We start from the raw sequence: 18545 nt of genomic DNA on the forward strand, positions 1-18545 counted from the left end.
GGCCCACTGGAGAGAAGACCTCAGTGGTACCAGGAAGAGGCAGAGTGGGCATGAATAGAGCTTGATAAAACCAGGGCCTTCTGATCAGCTTTCAACCAACAGGAGGACATTAGGAGGCAGGCCCTGCTCACCGCAGCTGGGAAACAGACACCCACGACCCCTGAAAGGTGAAGGCAGCAACTCAGGGCTGAAGGACACCCACCCAGCCCACACTGGGCCCAGGTGAGGGACCCCAAACACTGGCCACATCCAGCGGACCCCCCTTCACCTCTCCCGCCCCCAACCGCTCCCTGGAGCGAGGCTTTGGGCCTGGTCTGGAGCTGACAGGCCCGGGATCTGTCGCAGCCGCTCCCCAGTAGCCCAGAGAAGCCATGTGGCTAGTGCAGAGAGCCTGGAGTCGGGAGACTTGGGTTCTGATCCTGGCTCTGCCACTTGCTTTTTGGGTAACCTCAGGCAAGGCATTTCACTTCGCTGTGCCTCAGTTTCCTCCTCTGCAAAATGGGGATTCAATTTGTGCTCTCTCTGTCTCCCAAAATGGGGCAGGGGCTGTGTTGGACCGCATGATCCTGGACTTGCCCAGCAGACAAGTGGCGGAGCAGGGATTCGAACCCAGGTCCTCTGACTCTCAGGCTTGGCTCTTCCCACTGGGCCACGGTATTCTTCATATAGACTAGTCACTCTCCATCGCACCTGCAAACCCAGCTCTTCAGTTGCACCTCTCTTTCCACCAGCTCAGTCTTTAATCTCTACTACACTTCAGTACTCTGTAAACAGCCCACCTCCCCAGGCTATCCTGCTTAAGAGACTTGGTTATTTTGTGAGATTGGGACCACTTGATAAGGAATTTAAAACGAGAAGCAAAAAAAAAAAAATTCCTTCACCAATCGACGCATACAAAAGCAGTACTGGAGTTGTTGTTATTGTTATTATTATTATTTACTATTACTCATAATAATAGAATCAGTGGTATTTATTCATTCATTCAATTGTATTTATTGAGCTCTTACTGTGTGCAGAGCACTGTACTAAGCACCTGAGTATTTATTGAGTCCTTCCTGTGTGGAGAGCACTGTACTAAGCACTGTACTAATGCTCACAACAATAATACTAATAATAACATTTTTGAGCACTTACTCTGTGCTGAATGCTGAATGAAGCACTGGGGTAGATACAAGGTATTCAAGTTGAACACAGTGTGCTTGTCCCACATGAGGTTCATAATTTAAATCGGAGGGAGAACAGATATTGAAACTCCATTTAACAGATGAGGAAACTGAGACTAGGGAAATCTGTGCAGAATCAACTCACAAATTCAACCTGAGTTCTCCGAAGAGTGGTAAAACTCTGAATGCACATACTTGGTAACAAATATTATTTTAATCAGTGTTATATTTGAAAAGAATTAAAGAGGGGGTTCAAAATGGAAACCAAAAACCAGAACAAGACTACAAAACAGAGGCAGGCAGCCCTTGACTACCTTGGTAAATTTTTCCAAAAAGATTGTTCAAGATGTCTTTCCACGCTTTAGGCCAAAGCTCGAAGCAAAGCAGTTCCCTGCTGCCAGTATTATGGTCAAAGAGAGAATAATAATAATAATAATAATAATAATAATAATAATAATAATAATAATAATAATAATAATAATAATATTTGTTAAGCACTTACTATGTGCCAGGCACCGTATTAAGTGCTGGGGTGAATAAAAGCAGATCAGGTTGGATGCAGTCCCTATCCCAGATGGGGCTCACAGTTTCAAATCCCCATTTTATGGGTAAGGTAACTGAGGCCCAGAGAAGTGAAGTGATTTGTTCAGGTCACACAGCGGACAAGTGGCAGAGCTGAGATTAGAACCCATGACCTCCTGATTTCCAGGCCCTCTATCCATTACCCACTGCTGCTTTCCAGCATGATGATGATCAGGTCAGATGATCAGTTGAGACAGAGTCCCTGTCCCACATGGGGGTCACAATCTGAAGAAAGAGGCAGAACAGTTATTTAATCCTTATTTTACAGTTAAGGAAACTGAGACAAAGAGAAATTAAGTGACTTACCAAACAGACAAACAGAAAGCCGTATGATCTAATGGAAAGAGCAGTCCTGGGAGTCAGAAGGACCTGGGTAATAATCCTGGCTCTGCCATCTGTCTGCTGTGTGACTTTGGGCAAGCCATTTAACTTCTCTGTGTCTGTTACCTTATCTGCAAAATAAGGATTAGGCCCCATTTTGGACAGGGACTGTTTTCAACCTGATTAGCTTGTATCTACCCCCGGACGCTTAGTACAGTGCTGGTACATAGTAAGCGGCTAACAAATACCATTAAAAAAAATAAAAGATACCAGTACTGAGCCTCTCTGAGCCAGCACAGATAATCAGGCTATCTCTAGAGTTGCTGAAGGAGAAAGTTCACACTTACAAACATCCAAACAAAGACCTCTCAAGGAAAGTGTTCTCACATGCTAGCAACAAAAGGGGAGGAACCATCAAGAGAGGAATTTCCTCAGTATTTCTGGAAGAATTTTAGAAGGCACTTACCCTTAGTTGGAATGGAAATGAAAGTTTGGAGTTTGGGAAGCGTTGGAGCGTTTGGATTTCTTTGGCTATAAAAGGTGCCAATCTTTGCTGGAAAAATGAGCTGCTTTACCTGATGATGTTGGGATGGGGCACTGCGGCTTCTGCTACCCACATACCAATCTATTTCAAAAACCAAAAACAAAAAAAACACTGGCTTATGATCCTCCCCCAGTGCTTAGTACAGTGTTCTGCACATGGTAAGAGTGCATGCTTTGCACTCTTGTATTGACCTTGTATTTACCCCAGTGCTTAGAACAGTGCTTGGCACATAGTACATCTTAACAAATACCATTATTATTATTATATTATTATTACTGCTACTACTGCCTTCTATTATTATTAATAATAATAATAATTATTATTATTACTGCCCCCTAGACTGTAAGCCCATTGTGGATAGGGAATATGTCTATCAAATCTGTTATATTCCCAGACTAAGCCCCTTCCTTCCTCTCCCCCTCGACCCCCTTCCATCCCCCCCATCTTACCTCCTTCCCTTCCCCACAGCACCTGTATATATGTATATATGTTTGTACATATTTATTTATTTATCTTGTACATATCTATTCTATTTATTTTATTTTGTTAGTATGTTTGGTTTTGTTCTCTGTCTCCCCTTTCTAGACTGTGAGCCTGCTGTTGGGTAGGGACTGTCTCTATGTGTTGCCGACTTGTACTTCCCAAGCGCTTCGTACAGTGCTCTGCACACAGTAAGTGCTCAATAAATACGATTAATTGATTTATTGATTATATTGTACTCTTCCAAGAGCATAATACAGTGTTCTGCACATAGTAAGCGCTCAATATGATTGAGTGATTATTATAATGGAGTAGAAACTGCCCCTTCACCTGCTTTTCTTAAATTGGGTTTCCAAGTCTTGTCCTCTACTGCTTTCCAGTGGTCCTTTTCAGGATCTGCAGCTAAAAAGGGATTTTTCCCCCCTTACTTCTTCTTCTGGTCTGCCACATTAGTTTAGGCCTCTGTAAACTCACAATCCCCCAGAGCCTCTGGCAGAGACACCCACCATTCATTCATTCATTCATTCAATCATATTTATTGAGCGCTTACCGTGTGCAGAGCACCGCACTAAACGCTTGGGAAGTACAAGTCGGCAACACACCACAATCCAAGAGTGTCCCAATTCAGGCATCCTTCCAGGCCGTTTTTTCCAGCATGGTGTAGTGGATAGAGCACAGGCCTAGGAGACAGAAGGTCATGGGTTCTAATCCCAGCTCCACCACTTGTCTGCTGTGTGACCCTAGGCCAGTTGCTTCACTTCTCTGGGCCTCAGTTACCTCATTTGGAAAATGGGGATTGGGACTGTGAGCCCCACTTGGGACGGGGACTGCGTCCAGCCCAATTTGCTTGTATCCACCCCTGTGCTTAGTAGAGTGGCTGGCAAACAGTAAATGCTTAATAAATACCATTCATTAATTCATTATGTTTTCTAGCTGAAATAACCCCTAAAGCCATTTGTGAGGGAGCTCAGATGTCCTGAAGAGTTCCGATCATCTTAACACCCTCAAGGTTTTCCTTTTCAAGTTAAGGGATGATTTTTAAGGGATCCTTTAATGAAAAAACAAAAACCTGAAGTTTCGACCTGTAAATTCCTGCAACCATCTCATGGCTTTTGACTTCTCTGCTCAGAGGTGAACAAATGTCTGGGATTCAGGGAATCAGTCTTGTTTCTGAAGGATGGACATCTTGATTAGAGTAAGGCCTTCCCTCTTGGCTTGGAGGTACCTTGTCCCAGACAGTTGCTGCTCTCACACTTGTGAGATCACAGAGAAGAGAGCATGGCCTAATGGTTAGAGCACAGGCTAGGGAGTCAGGAGGTCATGGGTTCTAATCTCGGCTCTGCCACTTGACTTCTGTGTTACCTTGGGTCAGTCACTTCCCTGCTCTGTGCCTTAGTTCCCTCATCTGTAAAATGAGCTCCACGTGGGACAGGGACTGTGTCCAATCTGACTAGCTTGGATCCACCCCAGCGCTTAGAACAGTGCTTGACACACAGAAAATGCTTAACAGATGCCATCATAACTATCGTTATCATTATTAGCAAGATAGATTTGGGTTTCATCTGCCTATATTTATTAGAGGATCAATTAATCAATGGTATTTAATGATCCGTGTGCAGAGCATCCTCTGTCTAGAGGATGTCGTGGGAGTGAATGAGCATCCCACGGGAGTAAAGATGAAAACAAGATGAGAAGAAACCTGGAATTTGGACTGAGGAATGTCCACAGCTAAAGGGTGAAGGGTAGAAGAAGAGACAGCAAAAGGGATTGAGAAATAGCAGTCAGAGAAAAAGTAGAGGAAAACCAGGAGAGTGTTCTGTAAACCCCAACTTCAAAAGTGTTCCTTCCCCATTTAAATCCTCATTACCTCTTTTAAAAAATAATAATAATGGTATTTGTTTTGCATTTGCTAAGTGCCAGGCACTCTACTAAGTGCTAGAGTAGAGACAAGCTAATCAGATTGGACACAATTCATGTCCCACATGGGGCTCACAGTCTAAATCCCGTTTTACAGATGAGGTAACTGAGGCACAGAAAATAATAATAATAACAGTAATTATGGTAGTTGTTACACATTTACTATGTGCCAAGCACTGTTCTAAGTGCTGGGGCAGATAAAAGGTAATCAGGTTGGCTATAGTCCCTGTCTCTCATGTGGCTCACAGTCATCTCCATTTTACAGGTGAGGTAACTCAGGCCCAGAGAAGTGAAGTGACTTGCTCACGGTCACACAGTAGAGAAGTGCAGAGCTGGGATTAGAACCCATGACCCTGTGAATCCCTGGTCTGTGCTCTATCCCCCATGCCATGCTGTTTCTCATTTTAAGTGATTTGCCCAAGGTCTTTCAGCAGACAAGTTGTGGAGCCAGGATTAGAACCCAGGTTCTTTTGATTCTCAGGCCTATGCTCTAAGCCCTAGGCTAAACTCTTTTCCCATTCCCTTCTGCTTCACCCTTGCACTTGGATTAGCACTCTTTATTCAGGCCACCCTCAGCCCCACAGCATTTATGTACATTTTCTTTAATTCAGTAAAGTCTGTATCCTCCTCTAAACTGTAAGCTTGTTGTAGGCAAGGAATGCATCTACCGACTCTGTTTTATTATACTCTCCCATGAATTTAGAGTGCTCTGCACACAGTAAGTGCCCAATAAATACGATGGACTGATAGAATGAGAGAGGGGTCTTTAGTTTCTGAGGTGGCTATGTCCAGATTTGAGTATTACAGACACATTACTTTTGGCAAGGAGAAGTTGAGTGGTGATCTTGTCTTGTGAAACATTAAATTTGGCAAGGAGAAGGTGAGTGGTGATCTTGTCTTGTGAAGCAGTGTCCACTGAGAAAAATTTCCTTTTTTTCTTCTGAATCTTGCTGCGGAGCTAGCAGAGGAGTTGAGTTCATTGCACTTAATCTTGGTCAGTGGTTGAAATGATTTAACTCTTTTAATGGTTGATGCAGCACAACTTGAGAATCAGTTAATGCCCCATCTTGTTTGTGGATGATTCATGGCTTTTATCCCTCTGCCTCCACCATTTTCTCAATCAATCCATCAGTTGATGGTATTCATTGAGCACTTACACTTGGAAAGGTACAATAATAATAATGATAGTGTTGGTACTAATGTGGAAGAAGCGTGGCTCAGTGGAAAGAGCCCGGGCTTTGGAGAGAGAGGTCATGGGTTCAAATCCCGGCTCCACCACTTGTCAGCTGTGTGACTTTGGGGAAGTCATTTCACTTCTCTGGGCCTCAGTGACCTCACCTGTAAAATGGGGATGAAGACTGTGAGCCCCTTGTAACCTCCCCAGTGCTTTGCACGTAATAAGTGCTTTATAAATGCCATTATTATTCTCTGTCTCCCCCTTCTAGGCTGTGAGCCCACTGTTGGGTAAGGACTGTCTCTGTATGTTGCCAACTTGTACTTCCCAAGCGCTTAGTACAGTGCTCTGCACACAGTAAGCGCTCAATAAATACGATTGATTGATTGATACTTCTTAAGCACTTACTATGTGCCAAGCACTGTTCTAAGTGCTGGGGTAGATACGAGGTAATCAGGTTGTCCCACGTGGGGCTCACAGTCTTCACCCCCATTTTACAGATGAGGTAACTGAGGCCCAGAGAAGTAAAGTGACTTGCCCAAGGTCACACGGCTGACAAGTGGCAAAGGCGGGATTAGAACCCACAGCCTCTACAATACAATGGAGTCGGTAGATATGATCCCTGTCCACAGGGAACTTATGCTATGTGTCTCCAGAGGCCTTTCTTTAAGTCTAGGAAATTCTGCTGGTTGCAAGCTTACAAGCAAGATTTTTATTGGAGATAACAGCCTCCAGTGCGAGATTCAATTGCCCTTTTGGATTTGCACAAACTGTTTTGGGTAACAGGGTCTTTTCCCTATTCAACTGTTGTACTCTCCCAAGCACTTAAACACTCAATAAATACCATTGATGGATCTCTGCACAGAATGAACCCTAAATAAACACCACTGGTGGATCTCTGCGCAGAATAAGTGCTCAGTAAATTCTACTGAAGCTCTCAGGGTTGCACCTGGAGAGTTTCCAGGCCTCTACCAGTCTCGACTACGGGAGGGAGAGTCAAGCAGAGGCCTACCCATTCCATTCTTAGCGTGGGCAGTGGCCCAATGAGTAGAAGGCAAAACTCACCTGTGCTGGGCAGCAGCGGCCTGGGAGAGAGTCGAGGGTAAAGATTCAGATTTACTGTGCGGAAAGAGGCAGTGTTAAACGGCTTCCATATTTTTACCAAGAAAACTCTCTGGATCCACAACCAGAACAATTGCAGGTGGAGGTGGGGCGTTCTGGAAGAGATGTGTCCATGGCATCGCTGCGGGTCATACGTGACTCGACAGCAGAAGACAACAACAACAAATTCTGTTGATGGATCGATTGATTGGTCCATGAAGTCCTTCCTCATTCATTCAATCATATTTTTGGAGCACTTACTGTGTGTAGAGCACTGTACTAAGAGCTTGGGAGAGTACAACAGAACAATAAACAGATGCATTCCCTGCCCACGACAAGTTTGCAGTCTCTAAGGGGAGATGGACATTTATTCCCCCGTTCTAGACTGTAAGGTCGATTTGGTTGGGGAATGTATCTGTTTGTTGTTGTAGTGTCCTCTTCCAAGTGCTTAGTACACTGCTCTGTACATAGTAAGTGCTCAATAAATACGACTGACTGACTGAATGAATGAGGACCAGAAAATAACATAAATACTACTGATAGCCACCACTAGCCCCTTTCTGGCAATTATTTTCAGAAGGCAAAGGATGGGCGATGACAGCATCTAGTTTTCAATGGGCAATCACGGTTGCAATTAACGAACTGAAATTGAACTGATTTTTCTACTGAAATATTGGTAAAGGAAATTAAGCAAGTCATCAAAGAGTTTCCTTATTGAATTTCAGCATGTGCCATTTTGTTTTCCAAAAGACAAGAAAGCATGTGAGATAGCTGGGAAAAGAAAAACAGCTCAAATCAGAGGACCTTTGGAAAGAGGTTGAAATTGATAAATCAACATTTCATAAGGGCTTCAGTCAGTGAAGCAGAGAAAAATCAACCTATCAATAGTATTTAGTGTTTGCTCTTGGAAGAATGCAATCGATCCCTGCCAGCAAAGAGTTTACAATCTAGAGGGAGAAAGAAGATTGGTTTTAGCCTTTGGATTAGTACCATTTATGGGGTGAGTGTCAAAGTGCAGAGAGGTACACATGTAAGTGTGTAGGCAATGCAGAAGGGAGGGAGAACAGGACTGGGAGTCAGGAGACCTGGTTATTATTATTTTTATTATTATTAGTATGGTATTTGTTAAGTGCTTATTATGTGGCAGGCACCGTACTAAGCACTGGGGTGGATATAAGCAGATTGAGTTGGACACAGTCCCGATCCCACTTGGGGCTCACATTCTCCATCTCCATTTGACAAATGAGGGAACTGAGGCACAAAGAAGTAAAGTGACTTGCCCAAGGTCCCACAGCGGACGTGGCAGAGCCGAGATTGGAACCCATGACTTTCTGACTCGTGGGCCCACGATCTAGCCATTACGCCATGCTGCTTCTCTTCCAGGCTCCACCACTTTCTGCTCTGTGACCTTGGGCAAGTCACTTCACTCCTCTGTGCCTCAGTTACCTCATCTGTAAAATGGGGATGAAGACTGTGAGCCCCATATGGGACAACCTGATTACCTTGTATCTACCCCAGTGCTTAGTACAGCACCCTGGCACATAGCAAGCACATAACAAATGCCATTAACATAACTGTTTTGGCCACATCCACTCCCAATTTACTGTAGGAATGTTTTGATCGTGTGAGATGGTGGACTGCAGTAATTTTGCTTGCAAAAGTGTAAAAGAAAAGACAAGCCACCCAACTGCACCTGATGAACCTCACAGCTGAGATGCAATAATTCAGGAAAATGTTCCAAATGCATTAGAGTTCCCTACATGGCCCTTGGGACATTTGTTTCTTGTTAGTTCTTTGGGTTCTGCAGTTTTGCAGGTGCAATCAAGTTGGGAGAGTACATAAGCTCTCTGTAAACACTGTAGATATCTTGTGAATGTCTTTATGTCCGACGTTTTTGCACTGGGGTGGAGATCCAGTGCTTAGAACAGCGGTTGGCACATAGTAAGCACTTAACAAAGGCCATCATTATTATAAAGCCTCCTGTGTTGATTGGTCCTAGGTAATCTTACACCAGGGAGACAGAGAAGAATTTTAGCTGGCCTTATAACAATACAATGGAGAAAGGATGAGAACGAAGTCTCAGGTGATTCACTCATTCGTTCAGTCGTATTTACTGAGTGCTTACTGTGTGGAGAATACTGTACTAAATGCTTGGGAGAGTACAATACCACAATAGACACATTCCCTGCCCACAACGAGCTCACAGTCTAGAGGAGGATACAATATATGCAGGACGCTGCATATTAGCTTGGTTATCTCTGTCAAAATAATCTCATTAGCCGAGAAAGCCACTCACTCCTCAATGCCCCCTCACAAAGGGACAAACCAATCAGCTTAAAATGTCAATCATTTACCTGATAGCCATTCCTGGATCAGATCAGGCAGACAAATCAGAGAAGGAGGATCAGGTTGGATAACAGGGGAGAACTAATCAGGGAAGAGGTTTGGAAAAAGGAGAATAGTTGGGCAAACGGTAAAAGAATGGTTGCCATATTCGGAAGGCACACTTATTAATGATGGCATTTGTTAAGCGCTTACTATGTGCAAAGCAATGTTCTAAGTGCTGGGGGGGGGGTACAAGGTGATCAAGTTGTCCCACATGGGGCTCATAGTCTTAATCCCCATTTTACAGATGAGGTAACTGAGGCTCAGAGAAGTCAAGTGACTTGCCCAAGGCATGTGGCGGAGTGGGATTAGAACCCATGACCTCTGAGTCCCAAACCCGTGCTCTTTCCACTGAGCCATGCTGCTTACCGGCTTCTCGCTTAGCCTGTGAGCCCTATGTGGGACAGAGACTGTGTCAGAACTAATTAACCTGTACCTAATCCAGTGCTTAAACAGTGTTTGACAGATGGTAATCGCTTAAAAAAAAATCCCAAAACAAAAACAAAAAACACAACAAAGGTGAATCATCATATATTCACAACCAAGAAGCTATGAGCTGAGAGGAAGTATGTTCAGAAGAACTCTTGGGAAAAGTAGGGAAGTCCCTAAACCTTGGAATAGAAAGGGAAGGGAGATGAGTTCATTTATACATTCAATTATATTTGAGTGCTCCCTGTGTGCAAAACACTGTACTAAGTGCTTGGGAGAGTACGATAGAACAATAAACAGACATATTCCCCGCCCGCAACCAGCTAACAATCTAGAGGGAAGTTGCCTTTTGTTTCTCTGTCCCAGAAAGGGAAAAATCTTGGCTATTAGGATTCTGAGTATAAATCTACAGCCAATAACCTAGGTTCTAATCCCAGCTCCACCACTTGTCTGCTGGTTAACCCTGGGCAAGTCATTTAACTTCTCTGTGCCTCAGTAACCTCATCTGTAAAATGGGGATTCAGACTTGAGCCTTATGTGCACATGGACTGTGTCCAACTTGATTGTACCTACCCCAGCTCTTAGTTCAGTGCCTGGCATATATTAAGTGCTTAACAAATTCAGAGTACTCTCTAAGCTAAGGATGAGATGGTTTAAATTGTTCTCTATAATGGGCATTTTAGAAACACTCCAAGCTAAGATGTTCAAAACCTAGAAATCTGAGTTATACTGGGGAGATGAGCGGTACGTTTCATGGTTGGAGGGTTACTTGACTCCTATCTCACCCCACTCTGCTGTGCAAATAACTTTTCTACAAAAACGTTCAGGCCATGTTTCCCTACCCCTCAAGAATCTCCAGAGTTTGCCCTTCTATCTCCACTTCAAACAGAAACTCCTCACCACTGCCTTTAAAGTAGTCAGTCACTTCGCCTTTAAAGTAGTCAGTCACTTCGCTCCCTCTTACCTCACCTCACAACTCTTCTACTACAACCCAGTCCACACACTCCGCTCCTCTGGTGCTAACCTTCTCACTGTACCTCGGTCTCATCTATTTCACAGCCGACCTCTCGCCCACGTCCTGCCTCTGGCCTGGAACCCCCTCCCTCCTCGTATCTGAAAGAAAATTACTCTCCCTCCGCTTCAAAGCCTTATCAAAGGCACCTCTTTTCCAAGAGGCCTTCCCTGACTAAGCCTTCCTTTCCTCTTCTCCCACTTCCTTCTGCATCTCCCTGACTTGATCCTTTTATTCTTCCCCCCTTCCAGCCCCACAGCACTTCTGTCCATATCTGTAATATATTTATTTATATGAATGTCTGTCTCTGCCTTGATTATAGCTTGTTGTGGGCAGGGAATGTGTCTGGTTATTGTGATATTGCACTCTCCCAAGCACTTAGTACAGTGCTCTGCCCACAGTAAGCCCCCAGTAAATACGATTGACTGACTGATTTTCTGTTAGGCCACTATGCTCCTAAGAGTGTGACGTTACATGGTCACTGGGTAAATGCCGCAGCTGCTGCTACTACTATCCTTATCCTTCAGAACTGACCAGTAAAAAAGAACAAAGAAGGCAGCCAAGATTGCTTGCTCCCACACTTTGATATTATTTGATGTCTCGAGCTCTGCGGACCATCACCCTGAACAGCGCTGGAATTTTGAATTGCGAAGTTGACAAGATTATTATATATTTGAAATATAGAAACTGTTTAATCAGACTTGGAGTTGTTTTCTTTCTGAGGTATTTCATTTAAAGTGTAACCATGGCGATCAAAGTCTGTAGAGGAGCTGAAGTTGTCGGCTCTAGAAATGAATTTTTCTCTTTGGTAGGGGTTGCGTGGCATTTCTTCTCTTCCTTGGAGGGGAGAGTTTTAGGAGGAGTTTTGTGGCCAGCGAACATGTCTACCAACTCTGTCATATTGTCCCAAGAGTTCTCTCAGTAGTTTGGCATAGTGGATAGAGCATAGGCCCAGGAGTCAGAAGGTCATGGGTTCTAATCCCGCCTCCACACTTGTCAACTGTATGACCCTGGGCAAGTCACTTCACTTCTCTGTGCTTCTGTTACCTCATCTGTAAAATGGGGATTGCAACTGTGAGTCCCAGGTGGGTGATTGTGTCCAACCTGATTTGCTTGTATCCACGCCAGTGCTTAGTACAGTGCTTGGCACATAGTAAGCACTTAACAATTACCACAACTATTATTATAATTATTACCTAACTCTTCTGATGATGTTTAACATAACAGGACGTAGCACTTAAGGAATTTATATGATTTTTCCAGTTCTGGAACCAATCTTAATTTATAACAAGTCTTTGAGGAAAACGTCTCCTACAATGTAACCATTCGTGATATTGCTTCCTCTTCATGGAATATAACTCAGCTATGTTGTGGGATATGTCTGTAATTCTTGAATCCTACTGGAGGACCATTGCATGTTAATTATGGATGAGGATTTCTTTTTTATGATATGTATCTAATGAATGATTGATGGTGGAGTTACAGTTCTCTCTTTCAGAAACAAGGACGCCTCTCCTGCTTTTATTCCATCTTCAACCTTTAACCTTTCTAAGATTAGAATCTCAGAAGGGAAGACATGAAGATGCGAAAATCATAGCTAGCAGGTACCTAAACCACCCTCAGGATTTAGACAAGTAAACAGAGCAGCATGTATTGAATATATATCACGAGAATCAAGACTTTCGTCCGCTTCAAAAGTACAATAAGATACACATCCGAGCAACAGCACAGAACTGTAGGATAATTGCATCAATTAATTTTTGGACTGCGTTCAAATGTGCAATGGCAAAGCAGTGATAGAAAAAGTTACAATACGTTCCAAATTATTCCTCTTTTTAAAGTTCAGCTCAGTTCAGCGGTAAAATACGGAAATGTGAGTGTGAATACTTGGGAAAATGGCAAGGATTCTGAAAACCTCCGTAAAAGGAGGTGACACCATCAGAGGCCCAGTGCTTACAGCGATGTGCTGAGACCTTGCTCTGGATGTGTAGACAGCTCAATTTGAGGCAGAAAATAAAGCAAAAGGTTTAGTTTAATAATAATTATTAACAATAATTATTAATTAATAATAATTAATGGTTATGGTATTTGTTAAGTGCTTACTCCGTGCCAAGCACTGTACCAAACACCCAGGAAGATAGGAGTTAATCAGGTTGGACACCTTTCCCTCCCCAAGTGAGGCTCAGAGTCTAGAGGAGAGGAAGAATCAGCATTGAATCCCCATTTTACAGATGAGTTAACTGAGGCACACAGAAGTTAAGTGACTCATCCAAGGTCACACAGCTAATAAGCAGCAGAGGAGGGATTAGAACCCAGGTCATCTGACTTGCAGGCCTGTCCTCTTTCCACAAGGGCATACTGCTTCTCTAAAAAACCATGGTCATCTGGAAAAACAAATGATCAAATGCGATTGTAAGTTTAAAAGTCTTGGAGAATGCAAACAGGGCAAAGTTGGAATATATATCCACCGAATCCCACAAAACTAGGATGGCACCCACCGAAGGGTTCAGAACAGATGAAAGGAAACTCTTTACTCAGTGCCCGGAACTCAACATAGCAAAATAGCCGAAAACAGGTCAGCCAGGCATTCAGCACCAGGAGAGTGAGTGATTAACTTCTAAGGTGGAACTAGAGAAGTTGTGCCCTAGGGAGAAGAAAATCAATCAGAAATTTTTCATCCCGGAAGAGACATGAAAAACGACAGAGATGCACAGACAGGAAGATTCAAAGGGAGCATAATCATAATAATAGTAATAATAATAGTAATAATAGCATTTGTTAAGCACTTACTATGTGCCAAACACTGTTCTAAGTGCTGGGGGGGAATACAAAGTTAATCAGGTTGTCTCACATGAGGATCACAGTCTTAATCCCCATTTTACAGGTGAGGGAACTGAGGCACAGAGAAGTGAAGTGACTTGACCAAAGTCACACAGCTGACAGTGGCAGAGCTGGGATTAGAACCCACGACCTCTGACTCCCAAGCGCAGGCTCTTATTGCTCTGTAGAGTGTAAGTATTCAGTAACCATGAGCTCATTGTGGGCATGGAATGTGTCTACCAACTCGTATTGTACTCTCCCAAGTGCTTAGTACAGTGCTCTGCACCCGGTAAGCACTCATTAAATACCACTGAAGACTGATTTGTAGGGAAGAAGTTCCAGGCATGAAGTGAAGTTCAAACAGAATTGAGAATGAGGGTTATGCATTTCGGCTTGTACGACTTCTCAAGAGAAGGCTTTGGGATACCATTGTCTCCCATGAAAAAAAACCCAACAAAAACATGTGGTGGGGACTCAGATTTAATATATTTTTTCCGGAACTGGAGGCTGGCAGAAAATAAGGACAAATAGAGCAATCCTTCTGAGGGAGGTTTAGTGGAAAACTGAGGGAGCTCAGGAATATAAGCCTATTGACTGGCTGAGGATTTCACTTGGCTTCTGTGAAGCTATAGAACTCAGCTCTCAGAGCTCTGTTCTAACAGCGTGAGGGGCTGACTTCCCTCATGCCGGACATGACGGAAACGAAATCATTTGGCAGAATGGTAATAATCCGTTCTTGGGTTAGATGAAGCTGGGAGCCATGGCACGGTTTGCTGGGAGAGACCGTGGATTGACTTTTAAAATTAGAAAGGGCAGCCAACTTTCCAAGCTCTCAGCCTGCTGCTGTTTGCCACAGTTCTCAACCCTTCATTGAATTTCTGTGCACTCACTGACTCTGGGACCTTTCCACCGTTCTATCTCACGAATCCAGCGGCAGACTGACATTCACAATTAAAAATGACTTTTTCAGAGGAACTGCCTTTCTTAAGCTTTTTTAACATAGAATCAGTTTGGAATGGAAAGATTAGTTTGCCTAACAATTTGGGTCCACAGATTCAGCTCCAAGGAGAGAGGCAGAATTCGCATCTTCATCTTCGTCACTAGAGCCACAGATGAGTTTATTTGGATGGTCCGGGATGGACTCTGGGGATTCATTTCTGCTGGGGTGGTGGTTTAGTTGGCTGGCTCTGGAGACCAGATAGTCCTCAAATCAAAAAACATCTCAGGTGCAAAGATAACTCTCTCTCGCCCTGCCTGTCTCTAAGGCTCAGAGAAAATGATGCAATCATCATCCTTGAATGATACGTGAAAGGAATGTTGGTTAAACCCCTTTGTGAGCCCCATATGTTGTTGTGAGCTATTCGGAGCAACACTAACATAGGAAATAAACTCCATTTCGGTGACCCTGTTGACACCTTTTCTTAACAAGCTCAATTTAAAGATATTCAGTAGGGTTTGGGCAGGGTGACCACAATTCTGCACCGCCCTAGAAAATTGCGGAAGTCACCGCTGTGCCTGTTTTTGTTCCCGGCCCTTGTGGGAGTGAAAGAACTAGGATTAGGGGTGATGAATATCCCTCAAGATGTTAAGGAAGTTATGGTTCAAGATGAACTCCTGAGGTGAGTGGAAAAGAACTCCACATACCACTAAAAAAAAAAAACAACTCTTGGAAGGAAGGGATCGTGTCTACTTATACTCTCTATTTTGTCCTCTCCCATACTCCTCTCTGCTGCTTAGATGATTTTCTTTCAAAAATGTTCAGACCATGTTTCCCCACTCTTCAAGAAAGCACAGTGTTGACCATTCAGCAAAAAAACTTCTCTCAGCTAGCACTTAGTACCGTGGTTGGCATACAGTAAGCGCTCTATAAATACGATTGAATGAATAAATGAATGAATAGGACCTGTTAGGAGAATGGATGACAGTAGGAAACCAAAGCAACTCCTCCATGGGCAGCTAAAAAGGGGTACATTTAAGCCACGAGGGTAGTATAAATGATTAAAGACATGGTAAAGCAGCATTGCCTTGAGGAAAGAACGTAGGCCTGGGAATCAGATGACCAGGGTACCAATCCCGGCTCCTCCAGTGGCCTGCTGTATTACCTTGGGCAAGTCATTTCACTTCTCTGTGCCTCAGTTTCTTCATTTGTATAATGAGGATTACATACCTGTTCTCCATCCTACTTAGATTGTGAGCCTCATGTGGGACAGGGACTGTATCCAACCTGATTAGCTTGTATCTACCCCAGTGTTTAGAAGAGTGATTGACACATTGTAAGCGCATAACAAATATAATATTAACAAGAATTACTATTAAAATTATGTCAGGGCTGAAAAGCAGCATGGCCTAGTGGATAGATCATGGGCCTGGGAATCAGAAGGACCTGGGTTCCAATCCTGGCTTTGCCACTTGTCTGCTTTGGGACCTTGGGCAAATCACTTAATTTCTCTGTGCCACAGTTCCCTCATCTGTAAACTAGGGATTAAGACTGTGAACCCCATGTGGGACATGGACTGTGTCCAACCCAATTACCTTGTATCTATTCCAGTGCTTAGTACAGTGCCTGGTACGTAGTAGATGCTTAACAAATACCACAGTTACTATTATTATTACAAATCCAGTCTCAATCTCAAACAGTGTGACATAAGAATAAACAGTTGGGAGACCGTTGCAGCTCAGAGGTCCGCCTGGAAGACATCATTAAGGAGAGAGTGTGTTGTCCTTGAGAAAAGATTATGCAGAGTTCTGAATTCCAAACGGAGGGCGGTCTCATATGGGACAAAGACAATAAAGATCAAAAGGAATGCACGTCTGCAATCAGTCCTTTCCACCAAACCCTCATTCACGGATAAGATTTCACCGTAAATAATGTTCTCTTCCAATACTAAGCTTGACTATCTTTGTGTGTTTATATGTAAATACACATCTATGTATATCAATGTATACATAAATACATAAAACCAGTTTACTGGCACTGGTCCACTAGACCTGCTGACCCATACCTTTTTCACACTATTGATTCGACTCTGGGTATCGGAGCCAGTGAGAGCCAGGCTTTATTGAACATTTCTAGTGGGTGGATGGAAGAAAAAGGCCTAAGTAGCATTTCACAAACTTCAAATTAGGGTTCAATGTCTGAATTAATTCAGAGATAAAAGAAGGAGGTTCATTGAGATGTTTGGATTTCCCGGAACCGAGATCGCTCTATTTGCAACTGGCTGTGGTTCAGTTTTTCTCCTGGGTCTTTCTCTAGCAGGGCTAGTTCCAGATCAATAATAATAATGATGGTATTTGTTAAGCGCTTACTCTATGCCATGCACTGTTCTAAGAGCTGGGGTAGATACAAGGTAATCAGGTTGTCCCACGTGGGGCTCACAGTCTAAATCCCTATTTTACAGATGAGGTAACTGAGGCACAGAGAAGTTAAGTGACTTGCCCAAAGTCACACAGCTGACAAGTGGCGGAGCCAAGATTAGAACCCGTGACCTCTGACTCCCAAACCCAGGCTCTTTCCACTAAGCCACACTGCTTCAAGAGATCAAAGCTCAATTTCATGTTATAATAACTCGAGACACACTTGCTCTGCTACCTGCTGTTGCCTAGGAAGAGTATAGATAGCAGCGTTCACCTTCCCACTCAACAAAATTCCCCACTCTGTCCTTGTCCCACTTGGGGCTTTCACTCTAAGGAGGGAGAACAAGTATTTAATCTATTGAGGTATTTAATCCATCATTTAACCTCCATTTTGCAGATTAGGAAAATGAGTCACAGGGAAGGTAAGTGACTTGCCTAAAATCACACAGCAGGGAAGTGGCAGTTAGAATTAGAATACAGGTCCTTTGATTCCTAGGTCAGTGTTCTTTCCACTAGGCTACACTACCTGAATGCAATCTACCTGGGAAGAAAGGGGACACAAATTGTCAGTAGAAAAGAGCAGCAGAATTGATATAAATAATGAATATACAGCTTTATTTTTTTTTTACCAGCCCAACTTTTGAGGGCAATACCATGTGACCCCAAGAAGAGATTTCCCTGATCCAGGGTGATAAAATAAGTCTATCGATATTGTTCATGTCCCATTAATAATGTCTATTTGAAATGTATCTCTAAAAACTATATTCCGCTCTCTTGGCTCTCTCCCCAAGTTGAGTTAGTGATCTGGAAAGTCCATAGAAACTCCTAGCTTTCCGATAAAATAAATGGTCCTGTCCCTTCCTCCTTCCCTCCATCTATCTTTCCTCCTTCTGCCCTCCCTGTGACTTTCAATTTTACTTACCTTCCCTACTGTGCTACACCTGGAAACAAATTAATACTGCCAGGAAATCCAGTGATGTCACATATGTTATACTGGGGCCCGTGTAATGTGATGGTGTCACAGGAGGGGCCAGAGGCCAGCTGCTCCACCTCTTCTCCCTCAGCCCCGCTACCTCAGGAAGGGATAATTATCTCCTCCCCAGACCTCCTACCTGAGGAAGGGGTCATTATCCTCCTCACCAGACCCTCTGCAGACCTCTATTATGAGAAAGTGGTCATTATCCTCCTTCCTGAGAACACCGAGAACACCGGCAGTCCTCTGTCTCAGAAAGTGGGTGTTATCCTTCCCAGAACTCCTGCAGC

General features: G+C 43.5%; 1 protein-coding gene across 1 annotated transcript in view; it reads right to left on the bottom strand.

The window, feature by feature from the left end:
• Positions 1-14622, bottom strand: part of IMPG1 (interphotoreceptor matrix proteoglycan 1) — a 96978-nt gene extending 82356 nt beyond the window's left edge. The window contains exons 1-2 of the mRNA XM_038760882.1: positions 14589-14622; positions 2533-2691 (exon numbers count right to left, since the gene is read on the bottom strand). Of these exons, the coding sequence (XP_038616810.1) occupies positions 2533-2691; positions 14589-14622 (193 nt within the window). The remainder of the gene's footprint in view (positions 1-2532; positions 2692-14588) is intronic.
• Between the last annotated feature and the right edge of the window lie 3923 nt (positions 14623-18545).

Source organism: Tachyglossus aculeatus, chromosome 19 (genome assembly GCF_015852505.1).
Source record: "Tachyglossus aculeatus isolate mTacAcu1 chromosome 19, mTacAcu1.pri, whole genome shotgun sequence".
NCBI classification, from domain to species: Eukaryota; Metazoa; Chordata; class Mammalia; order Monotremata; family Tachyglossidae; genus Tachyglossus; species Tachyglossus aculeatus.